General features: G+C 43.3%; 1 protein-coding gene across 1 annotated transcript in view; it reads left to right on the top strand.

Moving 5' to 3' along the window:
* Positions 1 to 5,505: 5,505 nt before the first annotated feature.
* LOC310800047 (fasciculation and elongation protein zeta-2-like) overlaps positions 5,506 to 22,289 on the top strand; it is a gene marked incomplete at its 5' end in the record, with an annotated part of 99,546 nt that continues 82,762 nt past the window's right edge. The window contains one exon of the mRNA XM_083662638.1: positions 5,506 to 5,622. Coding sequence (XP_083518764.1) covers positions 5,506 to 5,622 — 117 coding nt within the window. The remainder of the gene's footprint in view (positions 5,623 to 22,289) is intronic.

Raw genomic sequence — 22,289 nt, 5'->3', positions numbered from 1 at the left:
ACACACACCACACACACAGCAGCGCCGCAGCAGGCAGAGGAGAGAGCTCTCCCTCTCAAGTTTCCAACACACCGCCGACGAGTCTAAGCGATAAACTCAAAGATAGACAGATAGACAGATAGACAGATAGATAGATAGATAGATAGATAGATAGATATAGATGTTGGTTCTTAAAAGAGCCTTTGTGTTGACGCAATGCGTAGTTAGCTAGCTGCAAAAAGGTGTGGGACCACTAGAACTCTGAAGAGAGATGGAGGCAGAATGTGCGGGACTGCGGGTTGCGCGCGTGTACAAAGGTTATATAGAGCTTATGACGTCATAAGCTCCTGCATTTTAGCACCTCGCGCACTGCTCTCTTCAATGACGAAGTATCTTGTAGAATCTTGTAGAAAAGTGTCGATTTTAAGGCTTTGGGTTGAAAGTAATGCATAATAATTTCGGAGGCACATAATTACTAACATAAGACCCTAAAAAACATAGTTAGAACGTTTTTGTGGATTTTGGTTTCCAGGGACTTTAACGATTAATATCTCCGAAACGAAAGTAGATTTCAAAAATCCAAAAATCCTGATGTAGAGCTTGCTGACAATTTTGGTGGAAATCCGTCAAACGGTCTAGGAGGAGATGTCGAAAATGTGTTTTCCAAACTTTTCAAAATATCTCAAAGTTTTTCCAAACGGACCTTGAGGTGAACATTTGGGAAAAAAAAGCTTGAAAATCAGACAAACGGCGTGGAAGTTATGGCCTTTAACGTAAAACCATTAATTATAGCGCCACCTTCAGGTCGATTCGAAAAATATTTCTTGAGCAGGAAGTAGCACCCAATATCTGTCATTGTGCCAACTTTCAGGCCATTTACCAACTCATGGGAATTTGCGTCAAGGGTATTATGTGTGAGAACACAGTTGTTTCTCTTTTAACCATGACTTAATACCCCTGTTAAAAACATTAAATCGTGTTGTGTTTTCAGCTCAGTAGGTAGACTGTTCCATAGTTTTGCTCCTTTAACAGAGAAAACTGATTGTCCAAATGAGGTTTTACACATCGGGACACGGCCGTCTCCGTTTGTAGAAGCCCGTGTGTTAATTCTACTGGTCTGCTGGTGTCTTACAACGTAATCATTAAAAGAGGAAGGAGCGTATCCATGCAGACATTTAAAAATAAGCTTTAGGTTTTAATAGCTTATGAAACTTTCAAAGCTGAGCATTTTGTGTTTGCCCAAGATGTGACAATCGTGCCACCTCATTGGTTTTTTGTCCATGATTTTTATTGTCTGATTATATAGAGATAGGATGGATTTTACAGTCATTTGTGAGGCTTGTGACCAGGTGGTGATGCAGTATGATAGGTGTGAAAATATCATAGCATGCATGTAAAGCTGGGCTGTATGGAGTGTCAAGACACTTTCTAATTAGTTACTAGTTACTTTTTTCTAATATTGGTTGTTTGTCAAACCTTAGGTGGGAGTCTGAAATTGTTCCCAGGTATTTGACATTATCAACATCATGGATATCTTCATTTTTTTAATTTTTACCAGAAAGCTTTCATTTTGGTTTAATTTACGTTTTGAAAAGCAGATTGAAACAGTTGTTTTTTTACATTCAATGTTAAGTGAGACATTTCAAGCCATTGTGATCCCGAGTTTAAGGATTCAGTGAGCTGGACAGCCTTGCAAGATGTTCTAGCTGGCAGATGTATACAGTAGATGACCGTATCATCGGCGTACATTTGACAGCCAACACCAGGACAACTCTCAGGTAGGTCGTTGATATATATGCTGAAGAGCAAAGGTCCTAGCACCCACCGCTGGGGTATCCCCATGCTATTGGCCCGGAGGGTGGACTTTTCTCCATTGACTCGTACACATTGGACTCTTCGCCTGAGGTATGAGTCAAACAATTGTGAGGCATGATCAGAGAATTGGAAGTTGGAGAGCTTGGCTAGGATCACACTGTGGTTAACAGTGTCAAAGGCCTTTTTTAAGTCTAGGAAGACCGCTCCCACAGAGAATGGGATTATAAATTTAAACTGCAACAAAGGTTGTGCAGACTAGTCTGATATGATGATCTAAAGAACATCTAAAAGGCCTACTCAAAGTCCCTCAGAGACGCACGGTCACTGCACTAATCCAGCATCATAAATAAAAGTCCTGGAAACTCCAAGCAGCTTTTCTCCACCATAAACCATCTCCTTAAGCCACAAACACCATCACAAACCAAAACCACAGAGCAACAGTGACAGTTTTATTGACTTTTTGTGGTGGTAAACATCTCCTAGCCAGTAATCTGTTTCTAACGCTAGAATCAGCCAGAGCTGGTAGCATTCCTCCTGCATCTAACATTGCTCGACACAATTGACTATCGTTAATTGACCCAGTCCCACACCTGGTCACTCAGAGGGTCACTCCACCACGTCATCGCCTACCTCATTGCCAAACCTCACTAACCATTGTCCCCGCCCAGTGCTCCCCCTGTTGGCCATCTAGCAGAACTGTTAACATCTCCAATGTACACTTTGTCACATACAAACCTACAACACTAATTCCGACAATAATTCTCGCTATCTCATCCAGCCAGCGGTGCTCGACGCCATTGACAATCTGGCACCTGCCCTACAAACCTTATCTCTGATCCACCCAGAAATGACTCATCACAAATCCACTTTGTACCATCTGAATGTGTGTTTGTTAAATACCAGATCACTAGCATGCAACTCTCTCTTGATCAATGATTTCATAGCTGATGATCACAATTTAGATGTTATGTTGCTAACAAAAACGTGGTTGGATCAAGACAAGAGATGTCTGGATGTTGTCCTGATAGAATTGACACCCCCAAACTTTAGCTTTATGGACCATGTCAGCTAAACCGCCCCAGAACGTACAGAGAGGTGAAGAACACCCCCCCCCCCCCACCTGCCGAAGTACCTGCATTCTGACTCTCCAGCCTCGCCATCCTTGCTCCCATCAGGCCCTGCCAGTCATCCCTGGTGGCAGGATTGGCCCCGACTTCCCCCTCATCTCCCTCATCTCCGAGTGGAGTCCCCAGGCCAGTCCCACAGCACAGCAGCAGCAGCAGAGAAACAGCACCCATCATCTTCAGCATCAGCTCCATCAGTGTTTTGCCTCCTTAAATACCCACTACCACTATCGAAGAAAGAAGAGGAATGTGAGTTGGTTCATTATTGGTTGTGAAACAGCAGGAGTTTGAACGTGTTGTCCACCTTAAGGTGGCCAAGTGACAGCACACCTAGTCTGCCCTGTCCTGACCTACTCTAATCTAATCTAATCTGATGTTAGCCTGAATGCAAGCCTGATCTAAAGGTCCAGCTCAGAGGTTTCCAAAGTGGGAGGTGGGCCTGCCCAGGGGGCTCAAAACAATTTCAGGAGAAGCTCAGTCATGCCAAGACATGGGGCCCTATCTTCCCCCTGGCCTTAGGCGCTAAACTGGCATTAAATGCAAAAAAACACGCTTTGCGCCTGCCTCGGGAAGATAGCATCATGTTTTTAGGCCCCGAAATGCGCTTTACGCCGAAGAGGCGTGGCGCAGTGCCAGAATAGGCCAGAATGGGCGTTTCGGCCTTAAATATCAGCCTAACGCTATCTTCCCCCCTGGCATTAATTTAGCGCTTAGTGCTTTTCAAAACCAGGCCTTATTCAGTGCGCCGGGGATATTACGGTGCGTAATTACGCAGCGGAAATGCAGGAGAGATGCAGATTCAGTGCACCGGCCCCGGGGATGCACCCACATTATTCAATCACTCTCTCTCTCTCTCTCTCTCTCTCTCTCTCACTCGTCAGACAGGCACAATGACAGATGAAAAAAAGTTATACTGTAGTTTTGAGCCCCTGTCATTCAGAGGCTGTTGCATCATCCTACCTGTGCAGTGGGGGAGAAGAAAAGGTAGCGAGAGAAAACGATATCATTCTGCCCAAACTTTCACCAATCTACTCTCATCATGACATCCACGGATAAGCTATATTTTTCTAGCCGATGTGTTTAGAACATTCTTTTCACTTTGATCTTGCTATAGTGTAGCGTATTTACATGCTTGCTGTATTTAAACTGCACTGAGATTTGTTTGAGAAGCATAAAATATGGAATAATATATATGGAGACAGACGGGGATGAAAGAGGGAGGGGGGGAGCTCAGAGCGCTTTGGTTGGGCTTTTCTGACCGGATTGGATCGCTCCGTGGAATGCCCACGCCCACTAAATAGCGCTTGGCCTGGCGTTAAACGCTATTTTAAGGCCAGGGGGCAGATAGGGCCCATGGAGTTCCAAATTCTTTGCCCAAATGCTGTATGTCTGGCGTGAGCAATGATGATGATGTGAAACGCTTGCACAGAAGATCTCTCTCCTCGTGTCGATTCTTGCCCTGGAAACACACCCAGTCATCACCATGTCTTGAGATGTCTTAAGACATGTCTTAAGACACGTCTTAAGACACATTTTTCAAGACATCTTAAGACGTCTTGGAGATTGAAGACATGTCTATAAGACGTGTCTACAGACATGCGTCTTAAGATGTCTTAAGATGTCTTGGAAATATCGACGTCCCAAGATGTCTTGAGATCACATTATTGATTTGGTTTCCTGTTTTTTTATCCTTTTATTGTTCATGTCATATTACTAATGTGCTTATTTACGAACAACACTTCATTTTAACACATCTGTGTGTTTTCCTTTGGACAACAGACACGTGTTACTTTTCAACACAAGATATGCAACACATATCTTGTTGAAAAGTATATTACATCTGGGTGTTGTCCAAAGGAAGACACACAGCTGTGTTAAAACAGCACATCAAGTGTTAGTAAATATACACAGTAGTAAAATATGACATGAAAAAGAAATACAGGATAAAAAGAGGAAAACCATAGAATTTAAGTATACTGCACTATACTACCACATTATATTATTATTATTATAACAAAATAATAACAAGACATGTACAATGTAGTCATGAGTATGTCAGCATTTTATTATTAAAAATGTATATAAAAAGCCTACATAGATACAACTCTGTAGATAAATGTACATTGTTCTGTAGTACAAAAAATACAGCTACTGTATTGAGTGTGAGTGGAGAACGTACAGTTCTTACATATTTGTAGTATCTGAAGAAGTTGTCCTATTTTCAGCAGCTTCACATTATTGGCCATTGGTACCAGTTGATTGATAGTTGATAGTCTCTATTCCATGTTGTCTGGGTTGCCAAAAGTGGGAAGCAAAGCGTTGCTCCCTCTTTGAATTCCTCACATTCTGCAAGAGGATCTTCTCTCTAGTGGCTGGAACACCCTTCAAACAGAAGCTGTGGATTCTCTTAAAACAATTCCTAAAACAGTTCTCCAAACCCTAATAGTCAACAGCAACATAGTGCATAAGAATATACATACTTGCGGATCAAGTTATTGTGCAGGTGAGGGGGTGGGTGGGACAGGTGAGGTGAAGGGGTGGGGCAGGGGCTGGTGGGCACAGTAGTCGCTAATGGTGTTGAACAGTGATGGCCGCTGACAAAGAGGGGCGCCTGTGCCACTCCACCGCAGCGTTGGGTGGTGGTGATCTTTCGTCTCAGCTTCTTCTCTGCACTCTCAACACAGAGCCAGCCTCCCTCATGCTTGTAGGGGTCCCCTCTTTCAGAACAACAAAAAGGAAACTCACTAACAGGAATAATAATAATAATAATAATAATAATAATAATATATTATTATAATAATAATAACCGCCTAGTAATGTATATGATGAACAAACTAGTAGAGATTAGGGCTGGGTATTGGTTCAAATTTCAAGAATCGATGTGATTCCGATTCACAAGGTTCTGAATCGATTAATCCCGATTCGATTCCGATTCAATTAATTTCAATATCGATTTGGTTAGTGATACTAAAACATGTTTTTTGAGCTGTAACCTGAATTACATGACTGTCCAGTTATGTAACACAGGGTTTCCCAACCTTTTTTTCGCTAAGATACATGGGGGGAAAGTTGCGGACCGGTTGTCAATTTTAATGGTTTTAGTTACACATATATTTACTCACCAGGTGGTGACAAAAGGTAAATAACAGCCTTTTCATCTGTCAATAAAGACACTTTCACAATTATGCACAGTGATTTTATTTCAGCCTATATAATTTCTAAAAGTAGATGTTAATGATCAAACATTTCCATGTATGTAGCCTACAGTATTTATGTTTTTGTTTCAACTACAAACATAAATAAACGTCAACTTGAAACTATATGTTTCAACTACCACACACAGCCTATAATATTATAGCCTATGTTTATTATTATTATTATTATTATTATTATTTTTAGATTAAAAAAAATCGATCTCTGGACATATGAATCGATATCAAAGGATTAAAATAAAAATCGATTCAAAATCGGAGAATAGATTTTTTTAACCTAGCCCTAGTAGAGATGCATTATTAAAGGACGGCTTTACCGTGGGGAATATGAATATTATTCAATCTCACGCCCCTAAGGTTTTAGAATCCGTCGAAATTTTTTGAAATTGGAGCTTCACTGCCTGACCTATCAGGCATCTCTCACATTTTTAGGGAAGCCGGATGACGCGTTACGCGTCACCAGACTGCTACGCTAGCTAACTTAGCTGCTCCTGAACCATGGCTGAAGCAAACTTATCCGATGAAATTGAATCTGAAATAGAGTCTGATATGGATGAAGACGATTTTGATAGTGTGCTAATAAACTCTGACATTCAGGGCTACTTATATGAGCCAGAATACAGTGCAGAGGAATTGCTCCGTATGGAAGCTGAAGAAGAAATACAGGAGGACGAGGCAGGCTCCCCGCCAAGCCCACAACCACCCCGAGCGGGTGCTAACTTTTGGTGTCGATGCCGAAAATGTGGACCTATGCAGACAGAAGAGGAGTCGCTATGCTGCAGCGAATTTCACAGAGGCCAATTTCTTCTCGAAGAAGTGCCAGCATACGCGGCGGACGGAGGAGAGGGATGTCTAACCATGCATCAAAGTTTTCTTCCGCACATGGATCTGTGGGTTTTGGAAACCTTCTTCCGGAGACCTAGGATCAACTGGAAAAGACAACCTCGACCAGCAGGACCGGACGGGCGGTTAAGCATAGAGTAAGTGTTGTACGCTAATACATAACAGCCTTTGTATTATGCCAGTTCAAGACAGTCGATGTTTTTCGATCCATAAAATAGATAAGGCGAAGATAGCAGTAGAAACTGCTTGAGCGTATATCAAACCAAACTAGTATCACAAAACATATGTGCGGATTAGAAATATGCCGAATAGAATAGTGGCCTCTGGGCACTAATTCAATGACTATGTGATGTTATTCTGAGCAATACAACGATACGTGGAACAATACGTCACTATACTGTTTTGGTGTTTGTGTTTTAACGTTAGTGTCGATATAGCAGTAGGTTACGAAGAGAAATATGTAAACGGATGGCCCGCTGTTTCAGAAAGATAGCCCACAGCCATTCCTTTGTTCCCCGAGGGAGCGATGGAGGACACATGGTTTCTTGTCCTTTTAAATGTAGTATGTTTGAAGACATCCCTACTTTTTACTGATTCATGTCTGTATGTTTCAGAATTAGGCTACATATTTAGTTCTGCTGCATCTGAATTGCTACCGGGGAGATAAATAAAATCTCTACTCTACTGTGCTACTCTCAGCAATAGAATTAGGATTATACTATTTATCTGAACATTTTGTGTCTAACGTCTACCACCAAACGTTATCCTGCAAATAGGCTTGCCGTTCTAATCTTGCTTTTTGTGTGTGTTTCTTTCTTACAGTCAGTGTCGCCTGACAGCCTATCGCCATTTCCTCGAATGGGTCCTGAGAGGCGAAAGACTTGGACGTTTTCATCGTATAGTGTTGCCAGCGTGTGTTGTGCAGGCGATCAGAGCCATGTACCCCGCAAATGATGGACAATACCGTGGCTTCCAGGACACCAATGTTGCTATCGCACAACTCTATCTATAAGACATCCAAGGGCATCCATTTAACATTTATAGTAGGCTATATCATGGTAAATGTCATCTGAACAACTACTGGAAAATTGTACAACGATATTTGGACATCCACTATTCATGTCACACCTTGTTTACATAGGCTAATGTCACTCTTTTCATTAAAATTTGAAATAGAGTTTTCACATCTAATGTCTTTATTTGTTCCATTTGAAATTTCACAGAATGTAGAAATATAAATCCTACTGCCTCGTACAATCCCCAAAGGTATCCGTTTATAAAGACAGTGGTTCTATAACTTTTTCATGTAAAGCACAATATGGAATGGCTCTCAGACCTTGTAATCTGCTCAGATCTCTCAATTGCATTAGTAAAAAGACTAACATGGAATGACAGATTGATATTAAAGTGTTTCAGCCAATTTCCCTCAGCTAATAGCCGATTTCAAAGTCAGTATTTTCTCGTCAAACACATGTAGTGCTAAGACAACACCTCCATAATTAATCTAATCAACTAAAAATAAATCTATAACATTTAGACAGGGACTTAGAAGGTACGGAGTTTTTGATGACTATCTATTTTTTAATATGTATATTCTCCTATTATACTGTCTCATATAGCATATTGTAATAGCCAACTCCTGTAATTCCAAGAAATCCCACTTTTAGATATCTATTTTATTTCTAGCTGGGATTCTTGTATTGTGAGCCATAGATTTGTTGTCATTATTTTGACGCAGTAGTATCTTTCTGCATTTATTGTTTGATTTATATTATAACTCTCGCCCCCCCCCCCCACACACACACACACACACACACACCTTCTTTCACCCATACCCATCCAAGGCAGTGAGCTGTACAATGGAGAGGGGAGGGCGGGCAGGCAGCAGCACTATCCAATAGGCCTATGTGATGGAGTTAGCCTAACTCCTGCTTTGTCCATACATGTAACTAGTTCGCACCCTAGTCACGAGAACTTTGTAAGAAATAGCTTTGTAAGGGTTGCCAAATCTGCTAAATAAAAACAGATAAAATGTGTGCATTGCAGCTAACGACATGTAGTTGTCCATTTGTATTGCAAAGAACCTCAAGTAAAGCTAAAACTGACAATTCTAAAAAAGGCTGTATATTTGGAGTTTACACCAGTCACATAGAGCAGTGATTTGCAAGCAGGGGTACTTGAGCATCTTGCAGGGGGTCCCTGGAATGTTTGGGGAATACAATTTACCTCCAAAATGATACATACATATATATATATTCCAAGTCTTTTCATAAGCCCATTGTTAAAATGTGATGTCTGTGCTGCATTGTTCTGCTACTGATAATGGTAAAATATCAAATAAATAGCACAAACACCGGCAGTTCAGTGAAACATATATTTTGTATAGATTTCCTTGGATGTAATGATCAACACGCATGAGTGAGGGGTACTATTGTCATGGAGAAACTGTTGAAGGGGGAGATAAGACACAAGAGGTTGGGGACCACTGAACTAGGGCACAAATCTATTAGTGTTACACCAGATTATGTGTAAAACACAGCCCTTTTCAAGATAATTTAAATTCAAGTATATCCATAACCTAGATAACAACTAAAATATATCAGTGTAATGTAAAAATAAAACGAATAAAATGTCCACTGCAGCTACGAATGGAGCTGGAGAGTTTCATTTTAAACCCCCTCAGGTAAAAGCTACAGGGCCCTAAGTCAATATTATAAAGGTGAAAATGTTGACTGACAAGTCCCACCTCGGAGCACATAGGACTTTGCTAAAAAGCCTCTAACACGTTAGTATACACCAGAGTTGAGCCGGGGTAAAAGACCACAAAAAAGAAAGGTTAAAAAGTAACAATGTTTATTTTTGAAAATATTCCCCAAAGTCCATACACGCCGTCGGATCCACTGGTACGCCTGTCCTCCTTTCCTGCTCTGGTCCACGCTGCCCTTGGGGGGGGGACAAGAACATAGGGTCAACGTACAGGCCCACAAATCACACAGAATAGTAGTCAATGTTTCACTGCACTGACACTGCACACTAATCTAAAGCTGAACACGGAGGTATTAGGCTTTTGTGCCCTGCACTGCACTCAAGACAGGCTAGACTTGATATTGGCGGGGGAGATCAACTGAAAATCCAACAACATTATAATAATATAATTACGTCTAACAATATGGGTATCATTGTCCAGTAAAAACAGGGGGGAGCGGGTACTTACATCAAAGAGGGGTGAGCCGTAACTTCAACCCTCAGCCGCGGTTGAATAGTCTGCACGTTGTCCCACTGAGGCTGGTCTGCTCCCATCAGCCACTGTTTACTGCGCTCTGGGTCTTTCGGTAAACAATGCGAAATAAGCGCTTTGCCTGGTTGCTCTGCTTCTCGCCTCTTCCTCGGCATGCACGACTTCACTCCACATTTAATTGCCATTATCGTGTCTCAACAAACTAGTCCAGTCATGTTGATTCACAAGTTAGGTCTGCCTCGCGGCTGTTTTTCAGATTGATCGATGCAGAATCACTGCGAGCCGCCCATTGGTCAAGCATGCACGGTGGGCATGGAAACGAAGGCCACGCGAGCCCAGTGCATTGTGGGAAATGTAGTATTTTGAGTCCCCGCACCCGCCCCTCCACCACACACAGAGTGGATTTCTGTTGATATCTCTGCGAGTTAACCACCAATTTCAAAAAATTCAACGGATTCGAATACCTTAGGGGCATGAGAGTTAATATATATTCATATTCCCCACGGTAAAGCCATCCTTTAATTTCACTCCAAATCAGTTTATAAATTCATACAATTTGATGACTTTCATTTGCAGCACAAAATGCTGTCAAAAAGACATAGCTAGCCAGGTGTCTTAAGACACTGTTGACAGACACAAGTTACAACCATACAAATTATAATTTAAGTTAAAATAACTGAACAACACAAAACAAATATTGCCAAACCAAAAATGCATGCAGTCAACCCACCTTCATATTTGACTACAAAATGTCATTCAAAATACAAACATCACTGTTAAATAGCACTCAATCGCTAGCCGTTAGCGTACAGTGCTAACCTAGCTTATTCAGCTAAACTGACCATAGAAACACAGAAATGGCACCCTAGAACATGCATAATGTTATGGTTAGCTTACCTAGCGTTACATTACCATGGATAGATTAGCTGCAGGTGACACTGACTCATCTTGAGAAGTTGAAGTAAATCCACTGGCAACGCTGCTGTTGCCCTCTACAACTGTGTACCAGCGCAGCACGAGCACCAGTCAGCTTTCTGCATTCTTCTTCTTTGGAGTTTTATGAGGGTTGGCAACCTTAAAGTTGCATTACCGCCACCTACTGGATTTTAGCAGTTTCACAGTACAAACTATGCTTCCAAAAGGCTGTTGTAACTGCCTTGAGTAGACAGGCAGGCAGGCACACACACACACACACACACACACACACACAATAGAGCAATAGACCCTTTTCACAACAACCATTTTGAGGTGATAAATCAGGAAGTAAAGCAGGTGTAACCATACCATTAATGATGGTTCCATTCCATTCATATTATTGGTTACACCTGCTCTACTTCCTACTTCACCACCTCAAAACAGTTACTGTGAAAAGGGCCTGTGGGGGTGTCATGGCATGCATATATTTGGAATGTGTTACAATATAAATGAGTCCAATTGAAAAAAGGCAAAGTTATGTCTTAAGATATGCAGTGTCTTGAAGACACGGAAAATCTTATGTCTTAAGACATAATGAAAGAAGGACTTTCCGCACACTTAAATTTGCACTAAAATTCACATTTATTGTGAGCTTTCGGTCAGCAAGACCTTCATCAGAGCATACAGAACAAACAATGACAGGCAGGCTAAGAACATGTCACTCCTGCTCTAATGGTCAGCAGTATGCAGAACACCTGTGCACACTCAGCTAGAAGCAACACCTTCTGGGGATTGTAGTTTTCCAGGTGTAGGCTGTGAGTCCTACTGAAGGGACCTACCAAACTAACTGAAAAAGAAGTGTGACACAGGGAATACAGAAAAACAAAGCGGTGGTCCTCCCTCAGTTTCATGTCTTAAGACATAGAAAATGTGTCTTAAGATGTTCAATGTCTTCAAGACGCAGAACATCTGTCTCTTATGTCTCAAGACGTGCACTTTCATGTCTTAAGACATGACTGCATGTCTTCAGTTTAAGTCTCAAGATGTCTTGAGACATCTTGACCATACAAAATGTCTCAAGACATTTTGGTTTTGGTCACTAAGACATCTCAAGACGATGGTGATGACTGGGTATGAAAGGCTTTGCTTTTTTACTATTCTGTTTCTGGTCCCGTTGTGCGTAAGCAGGGCGCAACTTCAACAGATAGCGAACACTGATGACAAGTCAATGAATCCTCAGACGCTGAAGTAAAGTTGAACTGTTTGTTGTTGTCTTCATAAACATAGTTGCCATTTTTGTTTTGTAAAACTGGAAATAAACACAATTAACATGTGTCCAAAAAATGATGCCGTTATATTTCCTTTAACATCTGCTAATAACCATCATTATTGTCTGTAGCTATCACAAGCATTTGCAGTTATCACTAATAACCTTTAACATGTTAACAATGTAGCCTATAAATGCAGTGTAGAAACATTTACACTCAAAATAACATTCACATCAAGCATATACATTATATAGTGTAGTTATGAAAGAAATAAAAGGCAAACTTACAAGCAAAGCCCAGGGCAACAATCGGTAAAGGACAAACAATTTGCCCTTCAAACCAGCTGCTGTCTTAAGTGAGTAATTGCCTGGATGAGCTTCCTGGATTGAAACATGTGCTCTAAGCCATGTGACCAAGCTTAACCAATAGAGAAAATACAGCAAATAAATTCTGAAATAAATGCACTGCAGGAAATGTCCACTAGGCGTCACCAAAACAAGATATACTAAGGTATACCACAGCCCAAATAAGGTGAATAGTAAATAAGATAAGATAAGATAAGATAAGATAAGATAAGATAAGATAAGATATTACTTTATTGTCAGACAGAGTCCGAAAATTGTCTTGCATCCACAGACACTTGTTTCTCATTTATACATACAATAGTGCAAAACGACAACCAACACCATCCTCAAAGTGCATAGTAGACAAAACAAAACAATAACAAAAGACAAGAATAAGGAAAGTGGCTGCAGCCCCTATCTAGTCCCTATCTAGAGCCTCTAGCCTGATTCAACAGTTTGACAGCCTGGGGCACAAATGAGTTCCTCAGTCTGTTTAAGCGAGCCCGTGGGACTCTGAATCTTCTATTTGAAGGCAACAGCTCAAATTAATTAAAAAGAATGTGCGTTGGGTCAGATATTATCCTACGTGCTAGAGACAAGATTCTACGTCTGTGGGCTTCCTGAAAGCTTGTTTCCAGTGTTTGTCCTACAATTTTTGAGCAAATACGGACTAACCTGCCCAGTCTAGCTTTAAGCTGCACAGACAAACAGCTATACCAAGCACTACTCCCATACAGCATTACACTGCACAATTGATTGAAAGAAAAGCAGCAAAATCTTTTTGTTCGCTCCAAAGGACCTGAGCCTTCTTAAAAAATAAATGCGTTGTTGCACCTTCTTACAGATATAATCGATATGTGCACTCCAGGACAATGCAGTGTCAATTTGGATGCCGAGATATTTGTACGCAGAGACCTGTTCAATTTGCAAGTTTTGGATGGTGACTGGAGGAGCATACTCGCTCTCCTTTGCACCGAAAATAATTTATTTTGTTTTTCCTGCATTGAGAATGAGTGCATTTTCCTCACACCACTGTACTACACTATCCGTACACTCCTGATGGATACTAGGGTCGTCTTTGGTGTCCAGCAAAGACAACAGTGTGGTGTCGTCTGAAAACTTGAGTATGAATGTGTTTGGTCCAACAGCTCTACAGTCATCTGTGTAAATTGTAAAAAGAAATGGTGAGCTCACGCTTCCCTGCGGTGATCCTATGTTAGTGAAGATGGAAGTAGATGTAGTCTGATTGACTCTAACTAGCTGTACTCTGTCTGTGAGGAATGAATACTACCAGTGAATCAGATATGGATTGACCTGCAGGTGCACCATTTTGGCCAGCAGGAGGCCTGGCTGGATCGTATTAAAAGCCGATGTAAAATCTAGAAATAAAGCCCTAGCTGTAGTTTTAGGCTTGTCTAGATGCTGCAGGATGAGATGTGTCAAAGCTCTACTGCATCTTCTGTGCTACGGTTTTGTTTGTACGCAAACTGATGTCTATCTAATTTCCCTCCAACGGACTTGGTAAGCTGCCCGACCACAATTTTCTCCAGTAGGCTACCTTCATCACGATCGGAGTCAAAGCCACAGGGCGATAATCACCAGGTTCTTTCGGACATGTTTTCTTTGGAAGCGATATTATACAAGACGTCTTCCACTTTGTTGGAATTATATGGGAGTCCATAGAACACTGAAAAATAGTCAAGTCAAGTCAAGTCAAGTTTATTTATATAGCCCTAATTCACAAGCATGTCTCAGAGGGCTTCACAGAAAGTATGTCTAGCTGATTCTAGCTGACACAACAGTAACAAGAATATACAGAATAAAGATAACATTTGAACAATTGATAATATAGAAAATATAGAAATGAAGAGAGAGCAGAGGAGAGAGCAGGAGAAGGGGGAAGAGCAGGGGGAATGTGAGAGAGTGATGGGGTGGGGAGAGTGATGGGGTGGGGAGGGAATGGGAGATGTTGGAGGGTATAGGAGGTGGGGAAGGAGCAAGAGGAGAGAGCAGGAGAGGGGAAGGGGGAGGGGTGTGGGGGAGAAGAGAGCAGGGGGAGGGAGGAGGTGGGGAGAGAATGAGAAATATAGACGCACATCTTGCAAACGGACATATGTCAATTTCTAAGCAACCAAACTATGCCTAATTTAATTGGCTGCAAGCCTTTAGTAATGAGTCCTTTTGCCAGATAAGCACATGTTCACATATAGAGCTTATGGGTGCCTTGCTTTAGGGAAGAGTGGGTGCCATGCTTTGAATAGTGGCGAAATACTAAGAGCATGGGTGCCATGCTTTAAATAGTGGCGGAATATTGCCATGCTATGCCATGCTTTAAATAGTGGCGGAATATTGGAGAGGATAGAGTGGGTGCCATGCTTTGGAGTAAAATGTGTACTATGCTTTAGAGTGGTGGGGGAAAGGGGGAAGGGGATGAACACCGGGAAGAGGAGAAAGCAGGAGAGTGGAGGAGGGAGGAAGAGCGGGGGGATGTGAGGGAGGAGAGGGGGGAGGTGGGGAGAAAATAGGAAATGTGGAGGAGGAGAGAACAGAGGAGGAGAGATGAGGGTGCAGGGGAGGGAGAGCCAGGGTAGAGGTAGGGTCTAGGGTTGGGGGAGGGGAGGGAGTAGGATACGGGCCCGGATTAGGGCGAGGGTGGGGAGAAATGGGAAATGTGGAGGAGGAGAGAACAGAGAAGGAGAGGTGGGAGGGTGCAGGGGAGGGAGAGCAGGGGGAATGTGAGAGGGAGGAGAGGGCAGAGAGGAGGAGAGAACAGAGAAGGAGAGGTGGGAGGGTGCAGGGGAAGGAGAGCAGCGGGAATGTGAGAGAGGGGAGAGGACAGAGAGGAGGAGAGAACAGAGAAGGAGAGGGAGGCAGGGTAGAGGTAGAGGCAGAGTAGAGGTAGGGTCTAGGGTGGAGGGAGGGAGTAGGATACGGGCCCGGATTAGGGCGAGGGTGGGGAGAAAATGGGAAATGTGGAGGAGGAGAGAACAGAGAAGGAGAGGTGGGAGGGTGCAGGGGAAGGAGAGCAGGGGGAATGTGAGAGAGGGGAGAGGACAGAGAGGAGGAGAGAGGCAGAGAAGGAGAGGTGGGAGGGTGCAGGGGAAGGAGAGCAGGGGGAATGTGAGAGAGGGGAGAGCAGGAAGTGGCAGGGATTCAGGAAAATAGGGGAGAAGAGGAGAAGGAGCAGAGGGGGGGAGAAGGAGGAGAGAGCAGGAGAAGGGAGGGGGGGGCGGTGGGATGTGGGGGAGGAAAGAGCATGGAAAGAGAGGAGAACAGGAAGGGGGAAGAAGGAAAGAAGCGGGGGAAGGGGGAAAGAGAGAGGGGGGGGGGAGAAGATCAGACAACTGACTACTCTAAGCATTAACCAGAGCTAACTGGGACATAGTATCTAGCTAATCTACAGCCTAATCTGGCCTATCCTACTCTGCTCTAGTCTGATTTTAGCCTGAACACTATAACAGGTCATCCTTAGGCTGTAGCTAATCTATCGCCTACCTAAGCTGTTCTAAACCAACCGGCAGCCCTCGACCAGTGATGAAGAGCACCGATGCCCCCCGACCCGGCCCCCGCCCACATAAGGCGTGGGACGGAAGGCCAGGCCGGGGCACAGCGGCGCCCCCTCACCCCCCCAAAACCTTTCCACCATATGGTGGCAATCCACACATGGATCGCCACATGGATTGCCCCAGTGACTTGGCTGAGGAGGAACCTTGTGAGGTCGTTGTGCTATAGGGGGGAGAAGGAGGAGAGAGCAGGAGAAGGGAGGGGGGGGGGGCGGTGGGATGTGGGGGAGGAAAGAGCATGGAAAGAGAGGAGAACAGGAAGGGGGAAGAAGGGAAGAAGCGGGGGAAGGGGGAAAACCCTTTCCACCAACCCTTTCCACCAAAATAGGCTGCCACACAGGGGCCAGCTCAGCTGCACAGGTTTTCAAAATAAAGGCACTGAGGTTATCAGGTCCCGTGGCCTTTCTCCCATTCAGCTGCTGAAAGGTGTTCCTCACCTCCTCCTCAGTAATGTAAATTCTCTCAGAATGTAACAGTGAGACAGAATTTATAACATCACCTGCTTGATTTACACACACACACACACCTTCCTACACATGTACACACCTTTTCAAATCTAGCAAAGAAACTATTCAGCTGGTTAGCAAAAACCTCTACATTGTCTGTCACCAAATCTTTCCTGGTGCTTGACATACCTGTCATGGTTTTCATGGTGTCCCATAACTGTTTGGTATTCTTACATTCAAAAGCCTTTTCTAACTGTAACTTATGTGCCCGTTTAGCGTCTCGTAATTTTTCCTTCAGATCTTTTTCTAAACGCTTTAATTCCCCTATATCCTTATTCCTAAAGGCAATCCTCCTTAAATTCATTATATGCTTTACATCCTTAGTTACATACATCTTATTGTTTGGATATATTTTTATCTCCTTAGATGGTATTACTGACTGTAGGCTACACAAAATTCTATGTAGTCTGTTGTTACTGTAACAGTCTCATCCAGGGAGTCCTGCTGAAACTCCTCCCACATAGTGCAGTCTAAGCATGCTTTTAAAGGAACACTCCGCCCATTTCCAACCAGCTTTGTATCATTAGAACATCAGTAGTATATCAGAAAACTGTAAACGGTTTTGAAGTCTGTCATTTAATTTGACAGTTATTGAGTGTTAAAGTGTGGACCAGTGACATCACTGGTCCACACTAACTCAAATTAATAACTCATTAACTCAAATCAACTCTCAATAACTGTCAAACTAGATGAATGATGAATAGTTTGACAGTTATTGAGAGTTGATTTGAGTTAATGAGTTATTAATTTGAGTCCACACTTTAACACTCAATAACTGTCAAATTAAATGACAGACTTCAAAACTGTTTACAGTTTTCTGATATACTACTGATGTTTTAATGATACAAAGCTGGTTGAAAATGGGCAGAGTGTTCCTTTAACTCCTCTATACTGTCCGGTGACCAGACCCTTATTGTTTTTTTCTCTGGTTTATTTCTCTTCAGTTTGGGTTTATAAGTTGGCACCAGATGGACCACGTTATGATCAGAGTTCGCTATTGGTGGTCTTATTCTTGACGCATACGCTCCCTCCATGTTTACAAAACATTTGTCCAGCAGTTTATCCTTCCTCGTCCCCCCCTTCACATACTGCCTGAAGCCTGGCATCGTTATGTCCAGTTTGCATTGGTTCATATCTCCCGCGACGATTACTGGAGCCTCTGGATGTTGTTGTTGCAGCGTGTGGACAAAGTCTGCAACAGTAGCTGCTGCTCGCGTGGCTTTGCCGCTGGGAGGTGCGTACACCACAAACAGCAGCACGCAACCAAACTCCCTCGGCAAGTAAAAAGGTCTCAAAGTCAGGTACAAGATCTCAACGTCTTTATCACAAAACCTGCCCTGCACGGTGTACTGACGGCACCACCGATCATTAATGTACACACAGATCCCGCCGCCCCTGCTTTTACAGGAGCTGGTTTCTCTGTCTGCTCTCACCAACGTGAACCCGTCAATTTCAATGGCGGAGTCCGGTACCGCAGAATGTAACCACGTTTCCGTGAAGCACAACAACGATGCCTCCCGAAAATCTGCGCAGTACCTCGTATAAGCGCGGATCTCTTCAATTTTGTTGTTTATCGAGCGCAGGTTTGTGAGGATCACAGATGGAAGTGGTGGCCTTGTGTGCCTTGCTCGCAGCCGTCTCCGCACCCCGCCTCTCCTTCCTCGTCTCTTTCGCCGGCCTGGTCTTATCAGCTCCGGCGGGATGTCAGCTATAGGAGCCCCGGTGTCAGGCCCAAGCCACGGCAGGGCAGGGCGGGTGTTCCCCACTCGACATTCTTTGTTCACACGCCGATCCATATTCCAGCATGTCTGCTGCGTATGTTGCACTTGCAACCACAGACCTCCGAACAGAAAACAAATAATCCATCACTTGTACGTAGACATATTCCCATGCTCACCGTTTGACGACATTAAACATAAAACAACATTAAACAAAAAATAAAGAGAGAAACAAGTGCGCTTGGACGCGGGTCGCAGCTGTGCCGCGCCCCACAGGTGTAGCTGATTGAAATAAGGTGAGTAGAGCATGTGAGTGTGCACTTTAAAGGCTGGCCTGTCACACTAGGAGCAGGTGGTGGTGATCTTCCTGTTTGTCACCGTGGAGAACTGGAGACAGTCGAGCTCGGACTGAACCCCAGTGGAGGAATACTTCTGCGAACATCAGGACATGCAGACTGTTGCCATGTCAATTTTGTTTTCCATCCCGTCCAACACAAACAGCTTTGCATCTCCATCTGTCATGGAGTGGTGGTGTTAAAATGAGGTGTGGTCTGGCACATTGTTGGTGCATTGCTATCTTGCACTATATATGAGCAACAGAAAGCTAAGTCTAGCGCAGTATTTTTTGAGGTATGCAGAATTATAAGAACAGATAGGGTTTCATGTCTCTACCTGCACGTGGTTTTGTTGTTTTCGTTTTGTCTGTTTATCTTTTTTTAAATGTGCAAAATAAAGCATAAAAATGTCCCAGATCAGCCGACTTAATAATAAGGGTCTGGTCACCGGACAGTATAGAGAAGTTAAAGGAACACTCTGCCCATTTTCAACCAGCTTTGTATCATTAGAACATCAGTAGTATATCAGAAAACTGTAAACGGTTTTGAAGTCTGTCATTTAATTTGACAGTTATTGAGTGTTAAAGTGTGGACCAGTGACATCACTGGTCCACACTAACTCAAATTAATAACTCATTAACTCAAATCAACTCTCAATAACTGTCAGACTAGATGCATGATGAATAGTTTGACAGTTATTGAGAGTTGATTTGAGTTAATGAGTTATTAATTTAGTTATAATAACTAATCTAATGTCATATTTTTCACTTTAATTCAATGAGCCTATAGCTCCCTTGAAACTGTTTGGACCCCCGCCCGCATCCCACTTTGAAAACCTCTGGCCTAGGCTATTTTGATGTTTCCTCTTTTACTGAGGTGTGCTGTGTGCATACAATGCATTGCTCAAGACAAGTGTACATGATGGATTATATGAAAATGCAATGTCAGCGTTATGCGCATTATGACTTGTTTAGGACTTGGAACTCAAAGTTTAGGACCTGGGACTTCTCAGGACTTGCCTGTCTTCACTTGGGATTTGAGTGCAAATACTTGATAGTCCATGGGCCAAACCCCAAAATTTCACATATCGGTACCACTCAAGTGGGCAAATTCTAATCATGATTTTTGAACAGGTATATATCCATAGATGATATTTTAGTATGATAATAGCCTTTGCAGAATGGTAGCTTTGTCACAGTTATCAGCTCATGAAGTTAGCCAGCCCCTACAATAAATTGGATTCTAGGTGCTGATGCATATCCTATTCTAGGCTCGTTTTGAGGACCTTTACTCATGTTTGATGAGAACATGTTTGATAGGTAGCAGGGGTACGGTGGTGCAGTGATAAGCGCTGTCGGCTCACAGCTCGAAGGTCCTGGGTTCGATTCCCACCTGGGACGCTGGAGTTGTGACCCCCCCCCCCATATCTTCAGTGCCTACTGCCCAGGTGGGCTATCTCGTCGAAAGGGCCTTTCTGTGTGGAGTTTGCATGTTCTCCCCGTACCCCCCAGGGGGTTCCTCCGTACATAACCCCCCACTAAAAACATGCAGAAGAGATCATCATCCGACCAGTGACGACAACATCTGAAGTTGGTCCAATGATGGTCCAATGATGGTCCCCGGGCGCTGGAAAGAAATAGCGACCACTCGCCTGAGACACTGTGGGCGCTGTGGTTGTGTTCCCCCCATATCTTCAGTGCCTACTGCCCAGGTGGGTTATCTCGTCGTAAGGCCTTTCGCTCTGTGTGGAGTTTGCATGTTCTTCCCGTGCTCCCCCAAGGGGTTCCTCCGTATATAACCCCCCCACTAAAAACATGCAGAAGATCAGATCGTCATCGTCATCCGACCAGTGACGACAACATCCGACGTTGGTCCCCGGGCGCTGTACGAGAAAGCGACCACTGCTCCTGGCCTGCCCCTCGGAGGAAAGGACATGCGTGGATGAGTTAAATGCAGAGGACACTTTTCACCGGCCACCGTCAGCATGAGTGTGTTGTGGCCGCATGCATGTGTTGTGGTGTTCGTGTGACAATAAAAGACGGGCTTGTCCGTTACGAGAGAGTTAACAATCGATTTTTACCCAACGTTTCAATAACAGAGCTCAGCTGATAGTTTAACTTGCAAATGAAAAATATAAAAAATATAAAATTAAAAATACAATAGGCTACAGCACATAGGCCTAGCTTCTTCTTTTTTTTGCACAGCTATTCATTCCCCCCAGTCCAGTCGTTTGTTCCAGACCAGTGAAGTCCCAACAATCTACAAAAACATGCAATAATATAAAATCATAGATAAAAAGTTGAATCATACACAACACAATCAATAAAACCAAAAGTAAAGGGTTAGCCTTCCCAATGGCCAATAGTCTAGGAACGGGGGGTCCCCGTGCCCCCGAAAGATATATTTTTCTAACATAGATTTTTGTACTCCTCAAGGTGTCTAATAAACACATTTTGTTGTTACCCCGTTGAAATAGTGTCCCATGGGTCCGTTTGGTGGCCATCTTTGCGGGCATATTGCGATGTCATAACTTTTGAACTAGACGTCATGCAGAGACAAATGACAGCACTTTTCTGTATGATTTCTGCATGAGGAATTGATTGAGAGGGTTGTTTTAATGATTTTAAGCGGTTTGGTATAGTAAAACTCAAAAACATTTGAAAAAAGTGTCTAATTTATCGGTGTATAACCCCCAAATCCGTGGCGGCCCAAAACAAATTGGACCACGCTGGCTGCATTCTACTGAATGTAGTATGCAAGTAGCCTACCTCACCTCATACAACCCCACATCAAATAAAATCAATCAAACTATCCCTTTAAAGACTTTAAAGACTGCTTCTCATCAGGTCAATTATATTTTCTTCTCAAATATTCATTGGTTGCAGGTTAATTTGGTGCAGAACATGAAGTGGCATTTCATAGTCATCACACACACACACACACACACACACACACACACACACACAGTAGACTCTATACTATAGTCTAGGTGTGTTGGGGCAGCATGATATACACACCATCTGCAGCTAGAAGGAAGTAGCTTGTGCAAAGCTGACGTGAGCCATCAGTGTGAGTGAGCCATGAAGAAGAGATACAGATAAGGTGAATATATTCTGTTTCATTTCTGTCACCCAGCCAAAGGTCACCGGGTTGATCCCCAGCAACAGATTGTGTCCTGTGTATTAATATCCATCAAAAACATATTAGATCCTCTTCTCAACATGGCTACCTGCTCACTAATTGCAAGTCAGTGTGGATTGGCGAATCAGCTAAATACTAAATGTGTATAGCCTATGTAACAATGGGGCAGTGGTGGCCTAATGGTTAGAGAAGTGAGCTTGTGACCAGAAGGTCGTCGCTTCAATCCCCGGGTCCGGCAGGATCAATCTAGGTGGGGAAAGTGAAAAGGCAGCGCTTGCCCCTCCTTCA

The sequence above is a fragment of the Poromitra crassiceps genome, assembly GCF_964638095.1.
Source record: "Poromitra crassiceps genome assembly, chromosome: 29".
Lineage (NCBI taxonomy): Eukaryota > Metazoa > Chordata > Actinopteri > Beryciformes > Melamphaidae > Poromitra > Poromitra crassiceps.
Note: the sequence above shows the minus strand (reverse complement) of the source record. Positions and strands in the feature narration are given on the sequence as shown.